The sequence below is a fragment of the Nerophis ophidion genome, linkage group LG05, assembly GCF_033978795.1.
Source record: "Nerophis ophidion isolate RoL-2023_Sa linkage group LG05, RoL_Noph_v1.0, whole genome shotgun sequence".
Lineage (NCBI taxonomy): Eukaryota > Metazoa > Chordata > Actinopteri > Syngnathiformes > Syngnathidae > Nerophis > Nerophis ophidion.
The window spans coordinates 48,730,890-48,752,774 of record NC_084615.1 but is presented as its reverse complement, the minus strand read 5'-3'; the positions used below and the strand labels follow the sequence as shown (position 1 = coordinate 48,752,774).

The window sequence follows — 21,885 nt, the reverse complement described above, 5'->3', positions numbered from 1 at the left end:
TCACATTACGCCTGTACTGGCTCACCTGCACTGGCTTCCTGTGCACTTAAGATGTGACTTTAAGGTTTTACTACTTACGTATAAAATACTACACGGTCGAGCTCCATCCTATCTTGCCGATTGGATTGTACCATATGTCCCGGCAAGAAATCTGCGTTCAAAAGACTCCGGCTTATTAGTGATTCCTAAAGCCCAAAAAAAGTCTGCGGGCTATAGAGCGTTTTCCGTTCGGGCTCCAGTACTCTGGAATGCCCTCCCGGTAACAGTTCGAGATGCTACCTCAGTAGAAGCATTTAAATCTAACCTTAAAACTCATCTGTATACTCTAGCCTTTAAATAGACCTCCTTTTTAGACCAGTTGATCTGCCGCTTCTTTTCTTTTTTCTCCTATGTCCCCCCCTCCCTTGTGGAGGGGGTCCGGTCCGATGACCATGGATGAAGTACTGGCTGTCCAGAGTCGAGACCCAGGATGGACCGCTCGTCGGGACCCAGGATGGACCGCTCGCCTGTGCATCGGTTGGGGACATCTCTACGCTGCTGATCCGCCTCCGCTTTGGATGGTTTCCTGTGGACGGGACTCTGGCTGCTGTCTTGGATCCGCTTTGAACTGAACTCTTGCGGCTGTGTTGGAGCCACTATGGATTGAACTTTCACAGTATCATGTTAGATCCGCTCGACATCCATTGCTTTCGGTCCCCTAGAGAGGGGGGGGGGGGTTACCCACTTCTGAGGTCCTCTCCAAGGTTTCTCATAGTCAGCATTGTCACTGGCGTCCCACTGGATGTGAATTCTCCCTGCCCACTGGGTGTGAGTTTTCCTCGCCCTTTTGTGAGTTCTTCCGAGGATGTCGTAGTCCTAATGGTTTGTACAGTCCTTTGAGACATTTGTGATTTAGGGCTATATAAATAAACATTGATTGATTGAATATACTCTAAAAATGTTGGTCTTACTTAAAAAATGTACTCATTTAGTTTTATTCAGTGTTAAAAAGTATGATATGGCTCTCAAGGAAATACATTTTAATATATTTGGCTTTCATGGCTATCTCAGCCAAAAATGTTCCCGACCCCTGCTCTATGTCATTCTTGGGCTGGACGATTATGTCAAAAACACTAATGACAATTATTTTGCTTGACATTGAAGACACGATTAATAACACAATTTTTCATTAAATTAAAAACATGTGTATTTATTCTACCACCAACACTCAACTATAAATATGATTTAAAAGAACAAACGAAATGAATAAACAACAATGTGTACAATTGTAACAACAATACATTAAAATAACAATAGCTATGAGAAAACTTTTTTTTTTCCCCCAGAAAAAATTTTTGAATTCTGTTTTTTATCTTTTACATTTAATTTACCACCATAGAGTGCAAAACACCTCTGGACAATTTTCACTAGTATTTTAAGACAAAGCATAATAATTATGTAAATGTTTAAGTACATTATGCTTGTGTAAGGTGCCTTTTTTTTTTTAAACATTTAGTTTATTAGCGCAGTCAGAGCGGCTGAAGCGCACAGCGCTGTTATTGTGAAGAGGAAAATTGTGCTGCTGTTCTAATAATATAACAATACATTAATATAACAATAGCTATGAGAAAACAATACATTTTTTTTCTAAGAAAAACATTTTAAATCCGTTTTTTACCTTTTACACTAATTTTATAAATAAAAGTTGATAAAATGTTTGTTACTTAAATGCAAACATCTATTGCAGAGATACATCTTTGGAAAATGTTCACTAGTATTTTATGCCAAAGCATAAAATTATGTAAATGTATCAATAAGTGTTTAAACTGCATTATGCTTGTGTAAAGTACTTTTTTCATTCATCTTTTTTGAAATCTTTAATTTGTTAGCGTAGTTAGACCGGATGTTGAACACAGCACTGTTATTGTGAAAGGGGGAATTGTGCTGCTGTTCTGAGCTTGAAAGGTAATAATATAACAATAAATTAAAATAACAATAGCTATGAAAGAACAATAAACGTAATATTTTCTGGGAAAAAAATGTATTCCGTTTACCTTTTACACTTTTTTTTATCAGTATAGAGAGTGTGTGCTTTTGTGAGGTCAATGCTAAAATCCTCACATTTATTGGTAAAATACATCTTTGGAAAAGATTCAGTAGTATTTTATGTCAAAGCATAAACATTATACAAATGTATCAATAAGTGTTTTAAGTAAATGATTCTTGAGTGAGGTACTTGTTTTAAAACTTTTAATTTCTGAACGCAGTCAAACCGAATGTTGAACACACTGCTGTTACTGTGAAGGGCGGAATTGTGCTGCTGTTCTGACCTTGACAAGTAAGGACGACTTGAGGATGTTTAAAAAAAAAGAGAGAGAGAGAGAGAGAGAGAGAGAGAGAGAGAGAGAGAGCGAGAGAGAGAGAGAGAGAGAGAGAGAGAAACTCTCAAGATGAGACTGCTTCCTTGTTAGTATGTTGATCTTACAGCGATAATGTCATTTACAACAACACAAGAAGATGAGATGTGTTATGGGTGTATGGATTGTTCTTGCAAGTGGACGCCTCGACATTGACTAGTTGAGAATGGCGCGATTGACTGTTTCTGGGAAGAATGAGCAGTCCTATGATGACCATAATGACCCGTTATTTTCCCAAACAGATATTCCTTCTCCTCACAATCAGCATTTCACTCACATTTCTGTTAAATGTCCGTGGTGTTCTGCATTCAACAGCAGATTTTCTTTAATTAGCCAATTCTGTGATTCCGTCTGCAGATGTGTTAACGAGGAAATCATATACCCTTATATTGTTGCGTTTAGTGGTTATTCATTAAGCATACTACAGCTGTGTCAAATACAGAGTAGCAACCATAATGACATCCAAAACTTCGAGTAGATGTGGCCTTTTTTCATTAATCCTATTTTTTCAATTAGAATATTTTTAGGATCGTGTGATGTCAAAATCGTAATTAAAATGTCATTAATTGTCCAGCCCTATGTCCTTAATGAGTGCTCTGTACAACATGAGTGACGTAAGTGTCCCCCTGTAGGTATAAGTTCCGACTTACACTAAAACAGTACTCGTGGTACACATTCGTTAACCAGGTACAGCCTGTACTATCTTATATAAATGTGTGTGTGTGTGTGTGTGTGTGTGTGTGTGTGTGTGTGTGTGTGTGTGTGTGTGTGTGTGTGTTCCGACTTACACTAAAACAGTACTCGTGGTGCACATTCGTTAACCAGGTACAGCCTGTACTATCTTATATAAATGTGTGTGTGTGTGTGTGTGTGTGTGTGTGTGTGTGTGTGTGTGTGTGTGTGTGTGTGTGTGTTAGAGATGCACGGATAGGCAATTGTAACATCCGCAACCGCATCACCAAAGTCGTCATCCATCCGCCGTCCACCCAAACCAACATTTTATCAGGACCGTATCCACCCGCCAACCGCCCGCTGAAATAAATCAGAGGTCGGCCGCCTTTACCACTCACAGAGATATTTAAACCTGTGTCACAGAGTATCGAAGACAATTGGAGCCGCTATCGTTCTCGCGATAATCCAATAGCGTACATCCTGATGACAAGAATATGATCGTGCTGTGAAGCTATTGCCTTATACACCTTCAACAACATGTACGAACCGATTGTTGGTCCGGCAACATGTTGTGTGTAGCCTTCGCAATTACACGTACAAGATTGAAAGGCATACTGGGTGATACAGAGTATACTGATGGTTGTGATATAAACAACTTTAAAACGTACTAATATGCGCCACGCTGTGAAGCCACACAATACAAGATTGACAAACACATTTAGGGAGAACATCCTCACAGTAACACAACATAAACGCAACACAACAAATACCCAGAATCCTTTGTATTCGTGACACTTCCTGAATATATTTCACACCCCCGCGCCCCCAACCCCGCCCACCTTACTGACGCACAGGGGATGGGGTGGTGGCGGGGTTTGCTGCTAGCGGGTAGTATAATATAGTCAGGAAGTGTGTGCCTACAATATATGAACACATTTCATGTGGGCCAATAAAAACGAAATTTTGACCCATTTTGGGTCTTAAAACTCTGAGTTTTAAAACCCTGATTCATGGTTATTACAGAGTTCAGATACTTAAGGAGGCAAAACGCTGGAATAAATGGGGCAACACCTGCCAGGAGTAGGTGTTGTAAATTGTCGTCATCAACAGCATCAGTGAGTTAAAGAAATGTCACAAGGATGGGGATGATGAATGTGTTTAGAAAAGTATTTTGTAAAAAAAAATATATATATATACTGTAGCAGGAGATGATGTTTCTGCCTGGGTTGTCTTGGAAATAATAATTTTCATGGTTGCTCATGATTTTTTTTTTTTCTGCTGTTGTCGTTTATCTAAAATTGTTGCATTTGCATGATCCAGTGAACCAGCTTAAGAACTACTTTTACAGTTTAAATTGTAATATTTGTTCATTGTAATAATGTATTCCTAACAGTCAATTGTTTTCATTTTGTGGCATGTCTCTTGGCTACACTACTTCTAGTAGGCTACATGTACAGTATGTTGTTGTTGTTGTTTTTTGTCCAATCATGTTCCAGCGTCTATGTATTTCCATGCCAATCTTAACAAATTAGATTTCAGATTTGTTCCTTAAGACTGCACAATAATGTAAGTGTTACCTGGACTTCAAAGATATTAGTCTTAGCGCTATTATTTCCTTGAAAAAAAGGTGATATATGAAAAAATCATCACTAGGGGAAAACAGCCGTTAAAATCCCTCACCTGCTTAATTTTAGTTGAAATAATCAAATGTAGTTAAATTAGGTTAACTATGACATCCGTTAACGTTCTCGCGACTATCCAATAGCGTTCATCCTGATGACAAGAATATGGGCGTGCTGTGACGCTATTGCCTTATACACCTTCAACAACATGTACGAACCAATTGTTGGTCCGACAACATGTATGCAGCTTTCGTAATTTCACGTACAAGATTAAAAGGCATACTGGGTGATACAAAGTACACTGATGGCTGTGATATAAACAACTTTAACACTTACTAATATGCGCCACGCTGTGAAGCCACACCAAACAAGATTGACAAACACATTTCGGGAGAACATCCTCACAGTAACACAACATAAACGCAGCACAACAAATACCCAGAATCCTTTGTATTCGTGACACTTCCTGAATATATTTTACACCCCCGCGCTCCCAACCCCGCACACCTTACCGACGCACGGGGGGGGTGTAAAATAGTCAGGAACAGTCATGAATACAAAGGATTCTGGGTATTTGTTGTGTTGCGTTTATTTTGTGTTACTGTGTGGATGTTCTCCCGAAATCTGTTTGTCGTTCTTAATTGGTGTGGCTTCACAGCGTGGCGCATATTACTAAGAGTGTTAAAATTGTTTATATCACAGCCATTAGTGTACTCTGTGTCACCCAGTATGCCTTGCAGTCTTGTGCGTGTAGCCGCGGAAGCCACACACAACATGTTGCTGGACTGACAAGCAGATCGTAAATGCAGTAGAAGGCGACAAAGCCAATGACTTAATAACACGTTCTAATACTTATTATCTGGGTGACTGCCGGCAGTCTTTCAAGAGAATAATAGTGTCTCCTATTGTCTTCTTTGCTTTATGACACGGGTCTTAAATGGCTCTTTATTGGCAAAAGTTACCAATCCCAGAACCATGAATCGCCTGAATCTAATTAAAATCTATTTTTTCCTCATGTCAACCGCCCGACCCGCGGTTTATCCGTGGACTCCGCGGATGAGACCGCAGACCGCGCATCTCTAGTGTGTGTGTGTGTGTGTGTGTATTACTGAGCAAAGTGAGCCTCTGGATGTTGGAGCTGATGTTTTGGACCAAAGCATTGGGCTCCTCAGGATACCCAGCCTGGTAGGACATGATAGGCAACTGGAAGAAACAAGAAAAAAAGACACCGTTTTGACTTAAAGCAGCTGTTTGCACCTGATCTCACTCTGTTACGGCTTTTAGAATGGACTGATATAACTACGCCTGCATATAACACACATGCATGGGCGCACATTAGCTTTGTATTGTAGTCAGCTAATGACAGGGATTTAACAAAGTTAAGCTACATTTGTTAGCTATGATTGAATGTATATTGTATCCTAAAAAAATTACTTCAAATTTGATTTGCTTCTCTTGGACTAATTTTGTGTATGTGTGGACGAGACAGCGGTGAGTGACAAGGCTGTATGCCAATCAAATTTCTCGGACCTACAATCACTTTTTAATCAATATGATTAGTCAATGTGAAAAATACACTTCAAAAATATATATGTTCTTTTCAACCACTAATGGTAACATCCTTTCGGGGTGGCAGGGGGTGCTGGAGCCTATCTCAGCTGCATTTGGGCAGAAGGCGGCGTACACCCTGGACAAGTTGCCACCTCATCACAGGGCCAACACAGATAGACAGAAAACATTCACAAACTAGGCCCAATTTAGTGTTGCTGTTACTCCCTCCGAGGTCTTAATCAAGGCTCAAGTTGTTCGTTTTTCTCAAACAGACATTTATTTCAGCCACGCCTTCTTCTCCTCCCAAATCATGCCAAAAAATGCCGAACAAATGCCGACCAAATGCCGTCAGAACTAATGAATAAGATAAAACAGAACTTACAATTAGTCTGACATCAAATAAAAGAAAACATATAGATTTCACATGCATTTTCACAAAGAATCATACCTCATTGGCCTCACAAACTCCGAGGGAATAAAGTTTATTTCCAAGCCGAGACTCCATTAACATCTTCCATCAAATGTTTGCTGTCTCATGCTCCTTCCCTTATTCCGTTACATATTAATTGTCCCCCCAACAATGTGACCAAACCGGAAACAAAATATGTTCCTCTCCAATTTACATGGGTTTTGTAACAAAAATAAAGTTAACAAATACTTGCATGAAATTACCAAATAAAATACATTTTTAATCACATTATATGTAAATATGAACTGAATATTTATACATTGTATTTATTTATTTATTATAATCAACTATGAAATTATATATCAATCAATCAATCAATGTTTATTTATATAGCCCCAAATCACAATTGTCTCAAAGGACTGCACAAATCATTACGACTACGACATCCTCGGAAGAACCCACAAAAGGGCAAGGAAAACTCACACCCAGTGGGCAGGGAGAATTCACATCCAGTGGGACGCCAGTGACAATGCTGACTATGAGAAACCTTGGAGAGGACCTCAGATGTGGGCAACCCCCCCCCCTCTAGGGGACCGAAAGCAATGGATGTCGAGCGGGTCCAACATGATACTGTGAAAGTTCAATCCATAGTGGCTCCAACACAGCCGCGAGAGTTCAGTTCAAAGTGGATCCAAGACAGCAGCGAGAGTCCCGTCCACAGGAGACCATCTCAAGCGGAGGCGGGTCAGCAGCGTAGAGATGTCCCCAATCGATACAGGCGAGCGGTCCATCCTGGGTCCCGACGAGCGGTCCATCCTGGGTCTCGACTCTGGACAGCCAGTACTTCATCCATGGTTATCGGACCGGACCCCCTCCACAAGGGAGGGGGGGACATAGGAGAAAGAAAAGAAGCGGCAGATCAACTGGTCTAAAAAGGAGGTCTATTTAAAGGCTAGAGTATACAGATGAGTTTTAAGGTGAGACTTAAATGCTTCTACTGAGGTAGCATCTCGAACTGTTACCGGGAGGGCATTCCAGAGTACTGGAGCCCGAACGGAAAACGCTCTATAGGCCGCAGACTTTTTTTGGGTTCTAGGAATCACTAATAAGCCGGAGTCTTTTGAACGCAGATTTCTTGCCGGGATATATGGTACAATACAATCGGCAAGATAGGTTGGAGCTAGACCGTGTAGTATTTTATACGTAAGTAGTAAAACCTTAAAGTCACATCTTAAGTGCACAGGAAGCCAGTGCAGGTGAGCCATTACAGGCGTAATATGATCAAACTTTCTTGTTCTTGTCAAAAGTCTAGCAGCCGCATTTGATGAGGTGGCGACTTGTCCAGGGTGTACCCCGCCTTCCGCCCGATTGTAGCTGAGATAGGCGCCAGCGCCCCCCGCGACCCCGAAAGGGAATAAGCGGTAGAAAATGGATGGATGGATGTAATCTTTTAATGCTAGACATGGGGAGACCCGAAAATAATACGTTACAGTAATCGAGACGAGACGTAACAAACGCATGGATAATGATCTCGGCGTCTTTAGTGGACAAAATGGAGCGAATTTTAGCGATATTACGGAGATGAAAGAAGGCCCTTTTAGTAACGCTTTTAATGTGTGACTCAAAGGAGAGAGTTGGGTCGAAAATAATACCCAGATTTTTTACCGAGTCACCTTGTTTTATTATTTGGTTGTCAAATGTTAAAGTTGTATTATTAAATAGTTCGGTGTCTAGCAGGACCGATAATCAGCATTTCCGTTTTTTTGGCATTAAGTTGCAAAAAGTTAGCGGACATCCATTGTTTAATTTCATTAAGACACGCTTCCAACTGACTACAGTCCGGCGTGTTGTTCAGCTTTAGGGGCATGTAGAGTTGGGTGTCATCAGAATAGCAGTGAAAGCTAATACCGTATTTGCGTATGACATCACCTAGCGGCAGCATGTAGATGCTGAAGAGTGCAGGGCCAAGGACCGAACCCTGGGGAACTCCACACGTTACCTTAACATAGTCCGAGGTCACACTGTTATGGGAGACGCACTGCATCCTATCAGTAAGATAAGAGTTAAACCAAGACAGGGCTGAGTCCGACATACCAATTCGTGTTTTGATACGCTCTAATAAAATATTATGATCGACGGTATCGAAAGCAGCGCTAAGATCGAGGAGCAGCAACATAGATGACGCATCAGAGTCCATCGTTAGCAGTAGATCATTAGTCAATTTTGCGCGGGCTGTCTCAGTCGAGTGATTTGCCCTGAAACCGGATTGAAAGGTTTCACATAGATTGTTAAACGCTAAGTGTTCATTTAGCTGCTGTGCAACAATTTTTTCGAGGATTTTCGAAATAAAGGAAAGGTGAGACACCGGTCGGTAGTTTACCATGAGGTCAGGATCGAGGTTAGGTCTTTTAAGGAGAGGATGAATAACCACTTTTTTGAATGCTAGGGGAACAGTGCCCGAGGAAAGTGATAAGTTTATAATATTTAGCACTGATGGACCTAATAATACAAAAAGCTCCTTGATAAGTTTCCCAGGAAGTGGGTCAAGTAAACATGTTGTTTGTTTTATTCCATTTACACGTTGTAACAATTCTTCTAATGTTATTTCATCAAAACGAGAGAAACTATTTTGGATATTTGCAGTATCCGCCGTATATACAGTCGTATATGTGTTACTATAACCCAGTTGTAGCTGGGACGCATTGTCTTTAATCTCCTTTCTAATAAGTTAAATTTTCTTATTAAAGAACTTCATAAAGTCATCTGCCGAATGGGTGGAGCTACTGGAAGGAGTCCCTTGTTGGGTTAGCGATGCTACTGTACTAAACAAAAAATTTGGATCGTTTTTATTAATGCGGATGAGATTTGAGTAATAATTAGTTTTAGCTAAGGTAAGCATGCGTTTATAAGTTATTAAACTATCACTCCATGCTTGATGGTGCACCTCAAGTTTAGTCGTGCGCCATTTGCGTTCCAGCTTTCTACAAAATAATTTCTGAGCTCTAGTTTATTCTGTAAACCATGGCGTACGCCTTTTTGGAGCCTTTTTTAACTTCAGCGGTGCTATACTATCAATGGTTTCGCGCAGGGCGTCGTTAAAGTTGTTAGTGAGGTTATCAATAGAGCCCACATACTTTCTGAACTTCGAATTTTATAAGGTAATGATCGGACATTACTTTAGTATACGGGAGTATCATAACTTTGGAAACGGTGATACCTTTGACAAGCACTAGGTCTATCGTATTACCGCTGCAATGCGTCGGTTCATTTATTATTTGTGTAAGACCACAGCTATCAATTATAGTCTGGAGCGCCACGCACGGTGGGTCCGATGGGGTATTCATATGGATATTAAAGTCCCCCATTATAATTATATTATCGGCGTGCGTCACTAGATCAGCAACAAACTCTGAGAATTCACTAATAAAGTCCGAATATGGCCCTGGGGGGCGGTAGATAACGGCCAGACACAGAGGCAGAGGTGTGGCAGACTTCATAGAAAGCACCTCAAAAGATTTATATTTATTATTTAAGTTAGGACTAAAGTTAAAGTTTTCGTTGTATATTAGTGCGACCCCCCCCCCCCCCCCCCTCCCCTTTTAAGGGGATGGGCAATATGCGCATTCGTATAGTTAGGAGGGGATGCCTCATTCATCGCAAAAAAGTCATCTGGTTTAAGCCAGGTTTCGCTAAGACCGATGACGTTAAGGTTGTTGTCTCTAATGACCTCATTAACTAATAACGTTTTGGGAGACAAAGATCTGATGTTTAGAAAGCCCATATTATAGGTAGTGGGCTGTTTTAAGGAGTTGTTGATAAAATTATCCGTGGTAGCAATATTAATAATTTTGCGTTTATTATGCGCAGTGTACTTAAAATAATTACGACCATATCTAGGAATTGATATGACGGGAATTTTCAGATTGTCTACTTGGCGCTGCGATAAACTGAACGCATCCAAATTTGCCACCTCAGTAGAACGCATGTCTAACTCTGACGTAGTCATTGTCATAGCAGAAAAAACATTTTGTGAGTTGTGTATTATTCTACGAAAATTGCTATGTGTACAGGGATCATCCAGCCTGGCGCTGGCTAGCTCTAACTTAACTGACTCCATACCCAGGCTAGCAGGCTCTGTAATTGCCTGTGACCGGGCTTACTCTAGTGCAGTTAGTCAAATGTGGCTCAATGCGAAATCTATGTTCCGAGACAAGAGGATAGCGCCTTCCTGGTTAGGGTGAAGGCCGTCTCTCCTCAGCAAGCCAGGTTTGCCCCAGAAAGAGGGCCAATTATCAATAAACGTAAATCCCTGTTGTCTACAGAAGCTATCCAGCCACTTGTTAAGAGAGACTAATCTGCTATATCTCTCATCATTGCCTCTCCCAGGCAGGGGGCCAGAGACAATTACTCGATGCCTGGACATCTTTCTGGCGAGATTACAAGCCCTGGCTATGTTTCTCTTTGTAATCTCTGATTGTCTCATCCAAACGTCATTGGAGCCAACGTGTATTACTATATTCGCATAACTAGTGGTGCGGTTAGCCTGCCGTACGTGTTTACTAGACCTGTTGCGAGTTAGCTCCCTAAGATTAGCTTCAATGTCAGGTGCTCTGCCCCCGGGAATACACTTAATTGTGGCTGGTTTGCTAAGCTTTATGTTTCGGGTGATGGAGTCCCCTATGACTAAAGTGTGGTGCCCAGTAGACTGGGGTGTAGGACTAGCTAAAGGGTTAAATCTATTATGCGTCTCAACCGGTACACCGTAGCTTGTAGGCCGCTTAGGGCTGCTACAAGCTGGGCTAGTTAGCTCGCTACAGCTAACGCTAGCAGATGTGTCCGCAACATCTAAAGTTACGAAATTACACTGCTCTAACTGGCGGACACGGCTCTCTAGCAAAGCCAACCTATCCATGAGTAAAGTGCACGAAGCGCAGGAAGCCATACTCACAGAAACTTTCCGTCGCCGAGTGGAGTGTCAGCTGTCTTCGGGAAGTGATGGTCACGGTGGCGGGGGAGTAGCTTCCTTCAGACCGGCGCTGCCTTTCTCCGCTAGCCTCGTTAGCTTAGCAGCTAGCTAGCTGAGGGCGGAGTGGTGAGACAGAGATCGGGTGATTTGCAAGTTAAATTGAACTATTAAATATGTTCGAGAAGTTGTAAATAAAGCTGCAAAACAGTTAAAATCACACAGATAGAACGATACTTAGCTTTTTTGCAACAAGAGCAGTCAGCGAGCAGTCATTCACGTTGACTGTATAACATGTATACAATGTGCCTCTGTCAGCAGCTACAGTTGCCATTCAACCTAACCCCAGGTGCATGTCTTTGGAAGTGGGAGGAAGCCGGAGTACCCGGAGGGAACCCACACATTCACGGGGAGAACATGCAAACTCCACACAGAAAGATACCAAGCCCAGAATCGAACCCAGGACCTTCGTATTGTGAGGCACATGTACTCACCCGTGTATCACCGTGCTGCCCATGTTGTAATTTTTTTTTTTGTTTAAAAATGTAACTTTGAGCAAGTTGCAACCTGCCTTTTATTAGGTTTCCAGTTACAAATATAGCAAGATCTTACCAGGCACACAAAATAAAAGAGCAGTATAGCGGGATGTCAGAGGCTAAAGGTTACTAGGCTAAACAAATCACGTGATTCGTAGACACTTCCGGCATGTAAAAACGTCTTCATAATAAACGGGAGGATTCAGCTTGATGCTTTCACTTCTCCATAAAGTCTTCCCAAACCAGATAGAATATGTGGTTTCTGACAATAGATAGATAGATAGATAGATAGATAGTACTTTATTGATTCCTTCAGGAGAGTTCCTTTGGAAAATTAAAATTCCAGCAGCAATGTACAGAGTTGAGATCAATTTAAATAAAAGTAAAAAATAAATAATGGGGGTTTAAATGGAAATAAAATAGAGAAATATTACAATAAGAATAAAAACAAAAAGCAACAATGGGAATAACAATATAACAGTAAAATAACAATATAACAAGACAATGTAGGCAGTAGTGACCATGTTATGAAAACGTATTGCACTGTTATTGTTTTGCATCCCCTGTCATCCTAGTACCCCCCGCCCCCCGCCCCAGAGAGGAGTTGTACAGTCTAATGGCGTGTGGGACAAAGGAGTTTTTGAGTCTATTAGTCCTGCACTTGGGATGAAGCAGTCTAGCACTGAACAGGCTCCTCTGGCTACTCATAACGCTATGCAGAGGGTGACTGGCATCATCCAGGATGCTCACTAGTTTGTCAACAGTCCTCTTCTCTGCCACCGTCACCAGTGTGTCCAGTTTCATTCCGATTGTAGAACCGGACCGCCTGATCAGTTTCTCAAGTCTGGAGTTGTCCTTCTTAGATGTACTGCCCCCCCAGCACACTACCATGTAGAACAGAACACTGGCAACCACAGACTGGTAGTACATCCACAGGAGTTTTTTGCAGATGTTGAAGGAGTGCAGTCTCCTGAGGAAGTACAGCCTGCTCTGTCCTTTCTTTTACTGATGGTCCGTGTTGACAGTCCAGTCCAGCTTATTGTCCACCCAAACCCCGAGGTACTTGAATGAGTCCACGGTCTGTACCTCAACTCCCTCGATCACAATAGGTTGTGACCATGGACTCGACCTCCCAAAGTCAATGACCAGCTCCTTGGTCTTTGATGGATTGAGCTGCAAGAGGTTCGTGTGGCACCAGACAACAAAGTCCCTCACCAGATTCCGAAACTCCTCCTCTCTGCCGTCCCTGATGCACCCAACGATGGCTGTGTCATCCGCGTACTTCTGGATGTGACACAGCTCTGAGTTGTAGCAGAAGTCAGCGGTGTACAGGGTGAAGAGAAGAGGGGCTAGCACCGTTCCCTGCGGTGCTCCGGTGCTGCTGATCACAGTGTCAGACGTGATGTCCTTCAGTCTGACGTACTGTGGCCTGTCTGTGAGGTAGTTCAAAATCCAGGCAACCAGGCAGGGGTCCACTTGCATTTTATAGAGCTTGTCCTGAAGGAGGCGGGGCTGGATGGTATTAAAGGCACTCGAGAAGTCCAGGAACAGGATCCTCACAGTGCCATTTCCCTTATCCAGATGTGAGTGGGCTCGATGCAGCAGGTAAAGGATAGCATCCTCCACACCAACGCCTGCCTAGTACGCAAACTGCAGGCTGTCCTGGGCATGTTGCACCTGTGGTCTGAGGAGGCTGAGAAAGAGCCGCTCCAATGTCTTCATTAGATGAGACGTGAGCGCCACTGGTCTGTAGTCGTTCACCTCACTGGGGCAGATCTTTTTGGGAACTGGAACGATGCATGACGTCTTCCAGAGGGTGGGCACTCTTCCCAGCTGTAGGCTGAGGTTGAAGATCCTTTGAAGTGGTTCACCCAGTTCTGCAGCACAGGTCTTCAGGAGTCGGGGGCACAGCTTGTCTGGGCCTGCTGCTTTCCTTGGCTGTAGCTTCCTCAGTTGACCTCTGAACTGGTCCGCAGAGATGACTAATGTCTGCATAGAGGTGGTGGAGGGGGGTGCTGCCATTGCTGGGGGGGAGGTTCGTTGAGGGGAGCAGAAGAGGGGGTGGCTGTGATGGGGAGTGGGGGTTGAAGAGGACACGGGCTGGTTAAACCGGTTGAAGAAGTTATTCATCTCATTGGCCCTCTCTATTGTCCCCACAACAGCTCTGGTCTTTGTCTTGTGGCCTGTGATGGTTTTCACACCTTCCCAGACCTCCCTCATGTTGTTCTGCTGCAGCTTCTGCTCCAGCTTCTTCCTGTAGTTGTCCTTAGCCACCCTCACGCATCGTTTCACCTCCCGCTGTGCTGCTCTCATAGCCTCCCTGTCTCCACTCCTGAAGGCAGCTTTCTTTTTGTTGAGGACAGCTTTAACTTCTTGTGTTACCCAGGGTTTGTTATTAGGGTAGCACCGAACAGTCTTAGCAGGGCAGATCACGTCCACGCAGAAGTTGAGGTAATCTGTGAGACAGTGAGTCAGCCTATCAATGTCCTCACCCTGTGGAAGCAGCACGTCCCAGTCTGTGGTGTCGTAGCAGTCTCTGAGGGCATCTTCCAATTCAGGGGACCACCTCCTCACATAGCAAGTGTTAACAGGCTGTCTTTGGACCATGGGGGTGTATTTTGGCCGCAAATGAACAAGATTGTGGTCAGACTTCCCTAGTGGGGGGAGGGGTGTGACCTTGTATGCATCCCTGACATTAGAATACAGTAGGTCAATTATCCTGTTGTTTCTCGTGGGACAATCCACAGCCTGGTAAAAAGCAGCTAACGTTGAGTCCAAAGTAGCATGATTGAAGTCCCCAGAAATGATGAAAAAAGCCTCAGGATGTTTTGTCTGTAGCCTTGACGTGATGGCGTGGATCATCTCACATGCATTGGCAGCATCTGCCCTTGGGGGAATTTAAACGAAGGGAGATCACGTGACTGAACTCCCTCGACAGATAGTATGGCCGGAGGCTAACAGCAAGTAGCTCCAGGTCCGGGCAACACAAGACTTTCTTCACAGAGATGTGTAGTGGGTTACACCAGCGGTTGTTAACATATATGATGAGTCCCCCACCTTTTCTTTTCCCACATGCTTTCGTGTCTCTGTCAGCTCTCACTGTGGTGAATCCCTGCAGGTCCACGTTAGCATCCGGTACCAGGTGGTTTAGCCATGTTTCCGTGAAGATGAGCAGGCTGCTCTCTCGATACGCACGCTGTTTTTTTAGTCCATGAAGCTCATCTATCTTGTTCGGCAGCGAATTCACATGCCCCATGATGACGGAAGGAATGGATGGTTTGTAGCGCCGTCGATTTTCCTCACGCTTAGCCTTTAGCTTAGCTCCCGCTTTGCAGCCCCGAGGATTCTTCCTTAGCTCCGCTGGAATGGAGTGTCGAACACCAGTTCGCCCCATCATTTTCAGACTGAGCAGCTCCTCTCTCGAATAAGAAAGAAAGCTGCTTCCTGGTCATTTAAAACTGCCAAAAGTATCCATTGGATATATACAGGGATTCACTGTCTTCAAGGAAAACATATAAAAGATAAAAGATAAAAGATAAAATATATGTTTGTAAGATATAATAAATAATAATTATAATTAAAGATAAAATATAAGATAAAAGATAGGGTTTAAAAGATGTACCACTACAGAGCTACTAGAGATGCAGCCGCCTTCCACAGCGCAAGCAGCAAAAAAAAAGAAAAAATGGTGGACCTTAGAAAAATGACCTACTTGTGTGTTGACGTGTTCTACGTCAAGATTTAAGCCATCTTTATTTCATCGAGACAAGAAGCTGATGCGCAATCACGTAGAATTGTTCAACTCTTGCTTTTATAAGGTTCACAATCACTAAAACTTACAGACTAACTGCGCTCGACACACACAAACTACACAACGTGTCAAAAGTAACCTAAAGGAGTACAAAAGTGTTAAAAGTTTCGACTTTTACCTTCACAGCAGTGATGACTTGCCAGGCTGCTGCTTCCTGGTTCTTGACGCCGCCTTGTCACGTGTTGTGACGTGACGTCAGCAGTCAAATCACGAGCACATCACAAGATGAAAAAACACCAACACTTTTTGTTGTTGTTACTTTTCTCTTTTGTGAAGGAGTTGTCCTGGGTGTGCCCCGCCTTCCGCCCGACTGCAACTGGGATAGGCTCCAGCCCCGCCGGAAAATAAAATATAGTAAATGAAAGCCCTAAGAAGCAGCAAAGTAATTTTGTGCCCATATGACAATATTTACAAAAATACATTTCCATGACTATAGTAATATCCAGCCATCCATTTTCTACCGCTTATTCCCTTTTTGGGTCGCTGGCGCCTATCTCAGCTACAATCGGGCGGAAGGCGGGGTACACCCTGGACAAGTTGCCACCTCATCGCAGGGCCAACACAGTTAGACAGACAACATTCACACTCACATTCACACACTAGGGCCAATTTAGTGTTGCCAATCAACCTATCCCCAGGTGCATGTCTTTGGAAGTGGGAGGAAACCGGAGTACCCGGAGGGAACCCACGCAGTCACGGGGAGGACATGAAAACTCCACACAGAAAAATCCCGAGCCTGGATTCGAACCCAGGACTGCAGGAACTTTGTATTGTGAGGCAGACGCACTAACCCCTCTTCCACCGTGAAGCCCTATAGTAATATTGTTTTAGAAAAAGCATTCTTATAATATAAATAATAAAATGATGTATTTGATGTACATGTAATATATATTTATCACATATTTTGTACTTATATCATTGTAAAATCTGTTCGTACAAACTATCCATCCATCCATTTCCTACCGCTTATTCCCTTCGGGGATGCTGGAGCCTATCTCAGCAAACTATATTAACCATTTTAGATCTTAAAGGCCTACTGAAACCCACTACTACCGACCATGCAGTCTGATAGTTTATATATCAATGATGAAATATTAACATTGCAACACATGCCAATCTGGCCTTTTTAGTTTACTAAATTGCAATTTTAAATTTCCCGCGAAGTGTCGTGTTGAAAACGTCGCGGAATGCTGACGTGTACGCGTGACGTCACGGACTGTTAGGAAATATTAGCGCTGCGCACACACACAGCTAAAAGTCGTCTGCTTTAACGGCATAATTACACAGTATTTTGGAGATCTGTGTTGCTGAATCTTTTGCAATTTGTTCAATTAATAATGGAGTAGTCAAAGTAGAAAGATGGAGTTGGGAAGCTTTAGCCTTTAGCCACACAAACACAGGGTGATTCCTTGTTTAAAATTCCCGGAGGTGAAGCCTTACTATGGATCAGAGCTGTCAAGCGAACATGGATCCCTGCCACTTGTCAACCAGCAGTTTTCGGTGAGAAAATTGTGGTAAAAAAGTCGCCACTTACCGGAGATCAGATGAGCTTGTGCCGTCCGTACAGCTGCCGTCGACTTACCTCAGACACTGGCGTCAACACACCCGTGGATACACCCTTCCGACTATCAGGTACTATTAAACTCACTAAAACACTAGCAACACAATAGAAAGATAAGGGATTTCTATTTTTTTTTCTAGTCCGTCGCTATCAATATCCTCAAACACGAATATTTCATCCTCGCTCAAATTAATGGGGAAATTGTCGTTTTCTCGGTCCGAATAGCTCTTTTTGTTGGAGGCTCCCATTAAAAACAATGTGAGAATGTGAGGAGCGATCAACATGTGACGTCATCGTCTGCAACCTCTGGTAAAGGCAGAGCTTTTCTGTTAGCGACCATAAGTTGCGAACTTTATCGTCGACGTTCTCTACTAAATCCTTTCAGCAAAAATATGGCAATATCGCGAAATGATCAAGTATGACACTAGAATGGACCTGCTATCCCCGTTTAAATAAGAAAATATCATTTCAGTAGGCCTTTAATGCTTTTCTTTTAATATTCACAACCGGCACATGTTCAACAAAAGAAGTTTGATTGATTGATAGAAACTTTTATTAGTGGATTGCACAGTTCAGTACATATTCCGTACAATTGATCACTAAATGGTAACACCCGAATAAGTTTTTCAACTTGTTTAAGTCGGGGTCCACGTTAATCAATTCCTGGTAACACACAGTGAACAAGTGAACACACAGCTATCAGAAACTGCTGGGACAAGGAGAAGGTATAGGATGGAATTAACTTTGCTTTTTCTTTTTGGTCATGGCGAATTATGTTGCTGTACACATGCAATGAAATTCTATACAACCTATGAATGTTCTAAAATCAACTATATTACTATGTCCAACAAATTGTGTGGGAGGAATTGTGCAAATCTTATCAGAAAATAGTGAAAGTATAGAGTTACAGGTGAAATATATGTTTTATGGGAGAAGCATTGCACTATAAAGTTGTTTTTTATGGTGATCATTTTGCAGACGGAGTACATACAATAGTGCCCTGCTTTTAGTACATCAACTTTCCTGACCATTGAGCTGGTCCCCTGAGATTATCTGAACAGAATCCACGGAATCAAATCTTGTTTGGTTGTCAGGAACGACAAGTTCTAAATCTCCCCTAGTAATTATTGTTTGTAGAGGGCTTAATTTGCACTCACATTACAAGTCACATGTTAACTGTGCACGCCTTGTGCGATCTTTGTATTTGAACACTGATGTGTCTGTGAGTGCAGCTCAGATTGCAGACGGTGCTGACTGCGTGAGCATTCACCCCACTGACTTACCGGACATTGGACTTCACCACCAGGCCAGGGAAATATATTAATAAATAACAGGTTCACAAGGTGCGCAAGCAGGATAGCTAGATAGATAGTACTTTATCGATTCCTTTAGGAGAGTTCCTTCAGGAAAAGAAATAAAAACACAATGTCAGAAATTATGTTTTGTGTTTATGTTGGCCAACTTTGACATTCAATTTAGACCTGGAGATGGAAAGAAAGACACAAGACGCCTATTTGCGATCCTGTTTTCCTTTTTTTTTTTTTAAGTGTTGGAGGACTTTGATTAATTCTTAATAGAAACGGTATTATTCATTCAGGTGTACTGGAGAGGAGGCTATGCCGGATAGTCGAACCTCAGATTCAGGAGGAACAGTGTGGTTTTCGTCCTGGTCGTGGAACTGTGGACCAGCTCTATACTCTCGGCAGGGTTCTTGAGGGTCATGGGAGTTTGCCCAACCAGTCTACATGTGCTTTGTAGACTTGGAGAAGGTATTCGACCGTGTCCCTCGGGAAGTCCTGTGGGGAGTGCTCAGAGAGTATGGGGTACCGGACTCTCTGACTGTGGCAGTCTGTTCCCTGTACGGTCAGTGTCAGAGCTTGGTCCGCATTGCTGGCAGTAAGTCGGACACGTTTCCACTAAGGGTTGGACTCTGCCAAGGCTGCCCTTTGTCACCGATTCCTGTCATAACTTTTATGGACAGAAATTCTAGGCACAGTCAATGCGTTCCGGTTTGGTGGCCGCGGGATTAGGTCTCTGCTTTTTGCAGATGATGTAATCCTGATGGCTTCATTTGGCCGGGATCTTCAGCTCTCACTGGATCGGTTCGCAGCAGAGTGTGAAGCGACCGGAATGAGAATCAGCACCCCCAAGTCAGAGTCCATGGTTCTCGCCTGGAAAAGGGTGGAATGCCATCTCCGGGTTGGGGAGGAGACCCTGCCCCTAGTCGAGGAGTTCAAGTACCTAGGAGTCTTGTTCACGAGTGGGGGAAGAGTGGACCGTGAGATAGACAGGCGGATCGGTGCGGCGTCTTCAGTAATGCAGACGCTGTATCGATCCATTGTGGTGGAGAGGGAGCTGAGCCGGAAGGCAGAGCACTCAATTCACCGGTCGATCTACGTTCCCATCCTCACCTATGGTCATGAGCTTTGGGTTATGACCGAAAGGACAATATCACGGGTACAAACGGCCGAAATGAGTTTCCTCCGCCGGGTGGCTGGGCTGTCCCTTAGAGATAGGGTGAGAAACTCTGCCATCCGGGAGGAGCTCAAAGTAAAGCCGCTGCTCCCTCCACATCGAGAGGAGCCAGATGAGGTGGTTCGGGCATCTGGTCAGGATGCCACCCGAACGCCTCCCCAGGGAGGTGTTTAGGACATGTCCAACCGGTAGGAGGCCACGGGGAAGACCCAGGACACGTTGTGAAAACTGTCTCCCGGCTGGCCTGGGAACGCCTCGGGATCCCCCGGGAAGAACTGGACGAAGTGGCTGGGGAGAGGGAAGTCTGGGCTTCCCTGCTTAGGCTGCTGCCCCAACGACTCGACCTCAGATAAGCGGAAGAAGATGGATGGATGAATGGAACAGGATGGTAGCAATAGTGCTACTTGCTGGATCAGCTTATCACTCTGCTTCTAAAAGGTGTAGAATCAGAGTCAGAATAGTTTTTATTGCCAATGTTTGAGAACGGGTTCACAATTTAGGAATTTTACTTGGTGCAATCGTGCAACATAAAACACATCCTGACCATTAAATAAATTCCTTCCTTTTTCATTGTTTTCCCAAATTGTTTGTCACTGGTGACTAGCCCTCTGTCCAATTTTACTTTTGATAATTAATTCCCTCTCAGATAACTTAATGTTTATGTCAATCTCATCTTTCCTGGTTTCTCTTTTTGTGAGCCGATTTACTAATTTGTTTCCCGGTACCCATTCAAATTTTACCTAGTTTCCTTCTCTCATTTTTCTGGAGTAGATACATATATTCTCTGACCACACTTAACATTTCCTCATTCAAAAGTCGTAAGAGCTGAAACACTACATATCTTCTTGCATTTACTTTCTTCAGTCCATTCTAGTGCCATTACTATCACAAACATTTCAGCTGGATACTCACTAATATAGTCTGGCGTTCTTTTGCAACACCCAAATTGGAGATCCAGTACCGAAATCGCTTACTTGATTTGTATTCTGAGTCCTTGAATCGATCTGTAAAAATCTGAGTACAGTGATTTTATTTGGTCTCAACCAGGTTAGAAAATTCACAAACCATATAATATCAACCCTATCACCATATCAGTATGTGTAATTTAAATTATGGAATGGATTAAGCAAATAAATCAAACAATGTACTTATATGATCCACTTCAAGAAACTCTTTAAATGTATAGTGTTTACAAGGCGCGAAGTAGAACCATTATAATTAACGTTCTGAATTTATTTCATCAATCAATTCATTTTCTAGATAATCTTACTGATCTCACCATACTAAATACAACTTACTTCACTAATCATTATTTATTCATTCATTTATTTTATTGTTATACTTTATTCATCCCTGAGAGGAAATTAAAATTTTCAGCACAATCCCATTGAAGATCAGACAAACATTACATACAGGGAGACAGAAAAGGATCGCGGATGGGTCTGACAACTTCCAGCGCCCCTTACAAAAATAGTGAGATACAGGTAAACAATGGGGGCAGGGGATGAGAAAAAATAAAAGTCTAAAGAGGGGGTCCAGACTGAGGCCAAGGGATAAAACAACTCAGCCATAGCACACATCCTTACATGTGTGTAAGAGAGAAACATCAAAGAACACAAAGGACATTAAAGACATTAAAAAGAGCAGAGCTGATGCAACCAGCCACTTCTACATACAGCTATGAATAAATAAATATATTAAGTATATTGTGAGTAAATTTAGAACAGGAAGTGAACAAAAGTTTTAGCAACTGCTATGGTATGAAAAGGGGTAGGATTAAATAAGCTCTGCTTCTTCTTACTCCTTTTCAAACATGTTGAATAGAGAAACTGGAAATGTTGATGTATCATGTTGTATGCATGCATGTTCGAAATAAACAAACGCAAATC

The 21,885-nt window shown here is 42.8% G+C and overlaps 1 protein-coding gene across 1 annotated transcript in view; it reads right to left on the bottom strand.

Moving 5' to 3' along the window:
* stx7l (syntaxin 7-like) overlaps positions 1–16,199 on the bottom strand; it is a 64,570-nt gene extending 48,371 nt beyond the window's left edge. The window contains exons 1-2 of the mRNA XM_061901268.1: positions 16,079–16,199; positions 5,800–5,893 (exon numbers count right to left, since the gene is read on the bottom strand). Coding sequence (XP_061757252.1) covers positions 5,800–5,884 — 85 coding nt within the window. The 5' untranslated portion in view covers positions 5,885–5,893; positions 16,079–16,199. The remainder of the gene's footprint in view (positions 1–5,799; positions 5,894–16,078) is intronic.
* Between the last annotated feature and the right edge of the window lie 5,686 nt (positions 16,200–21,885).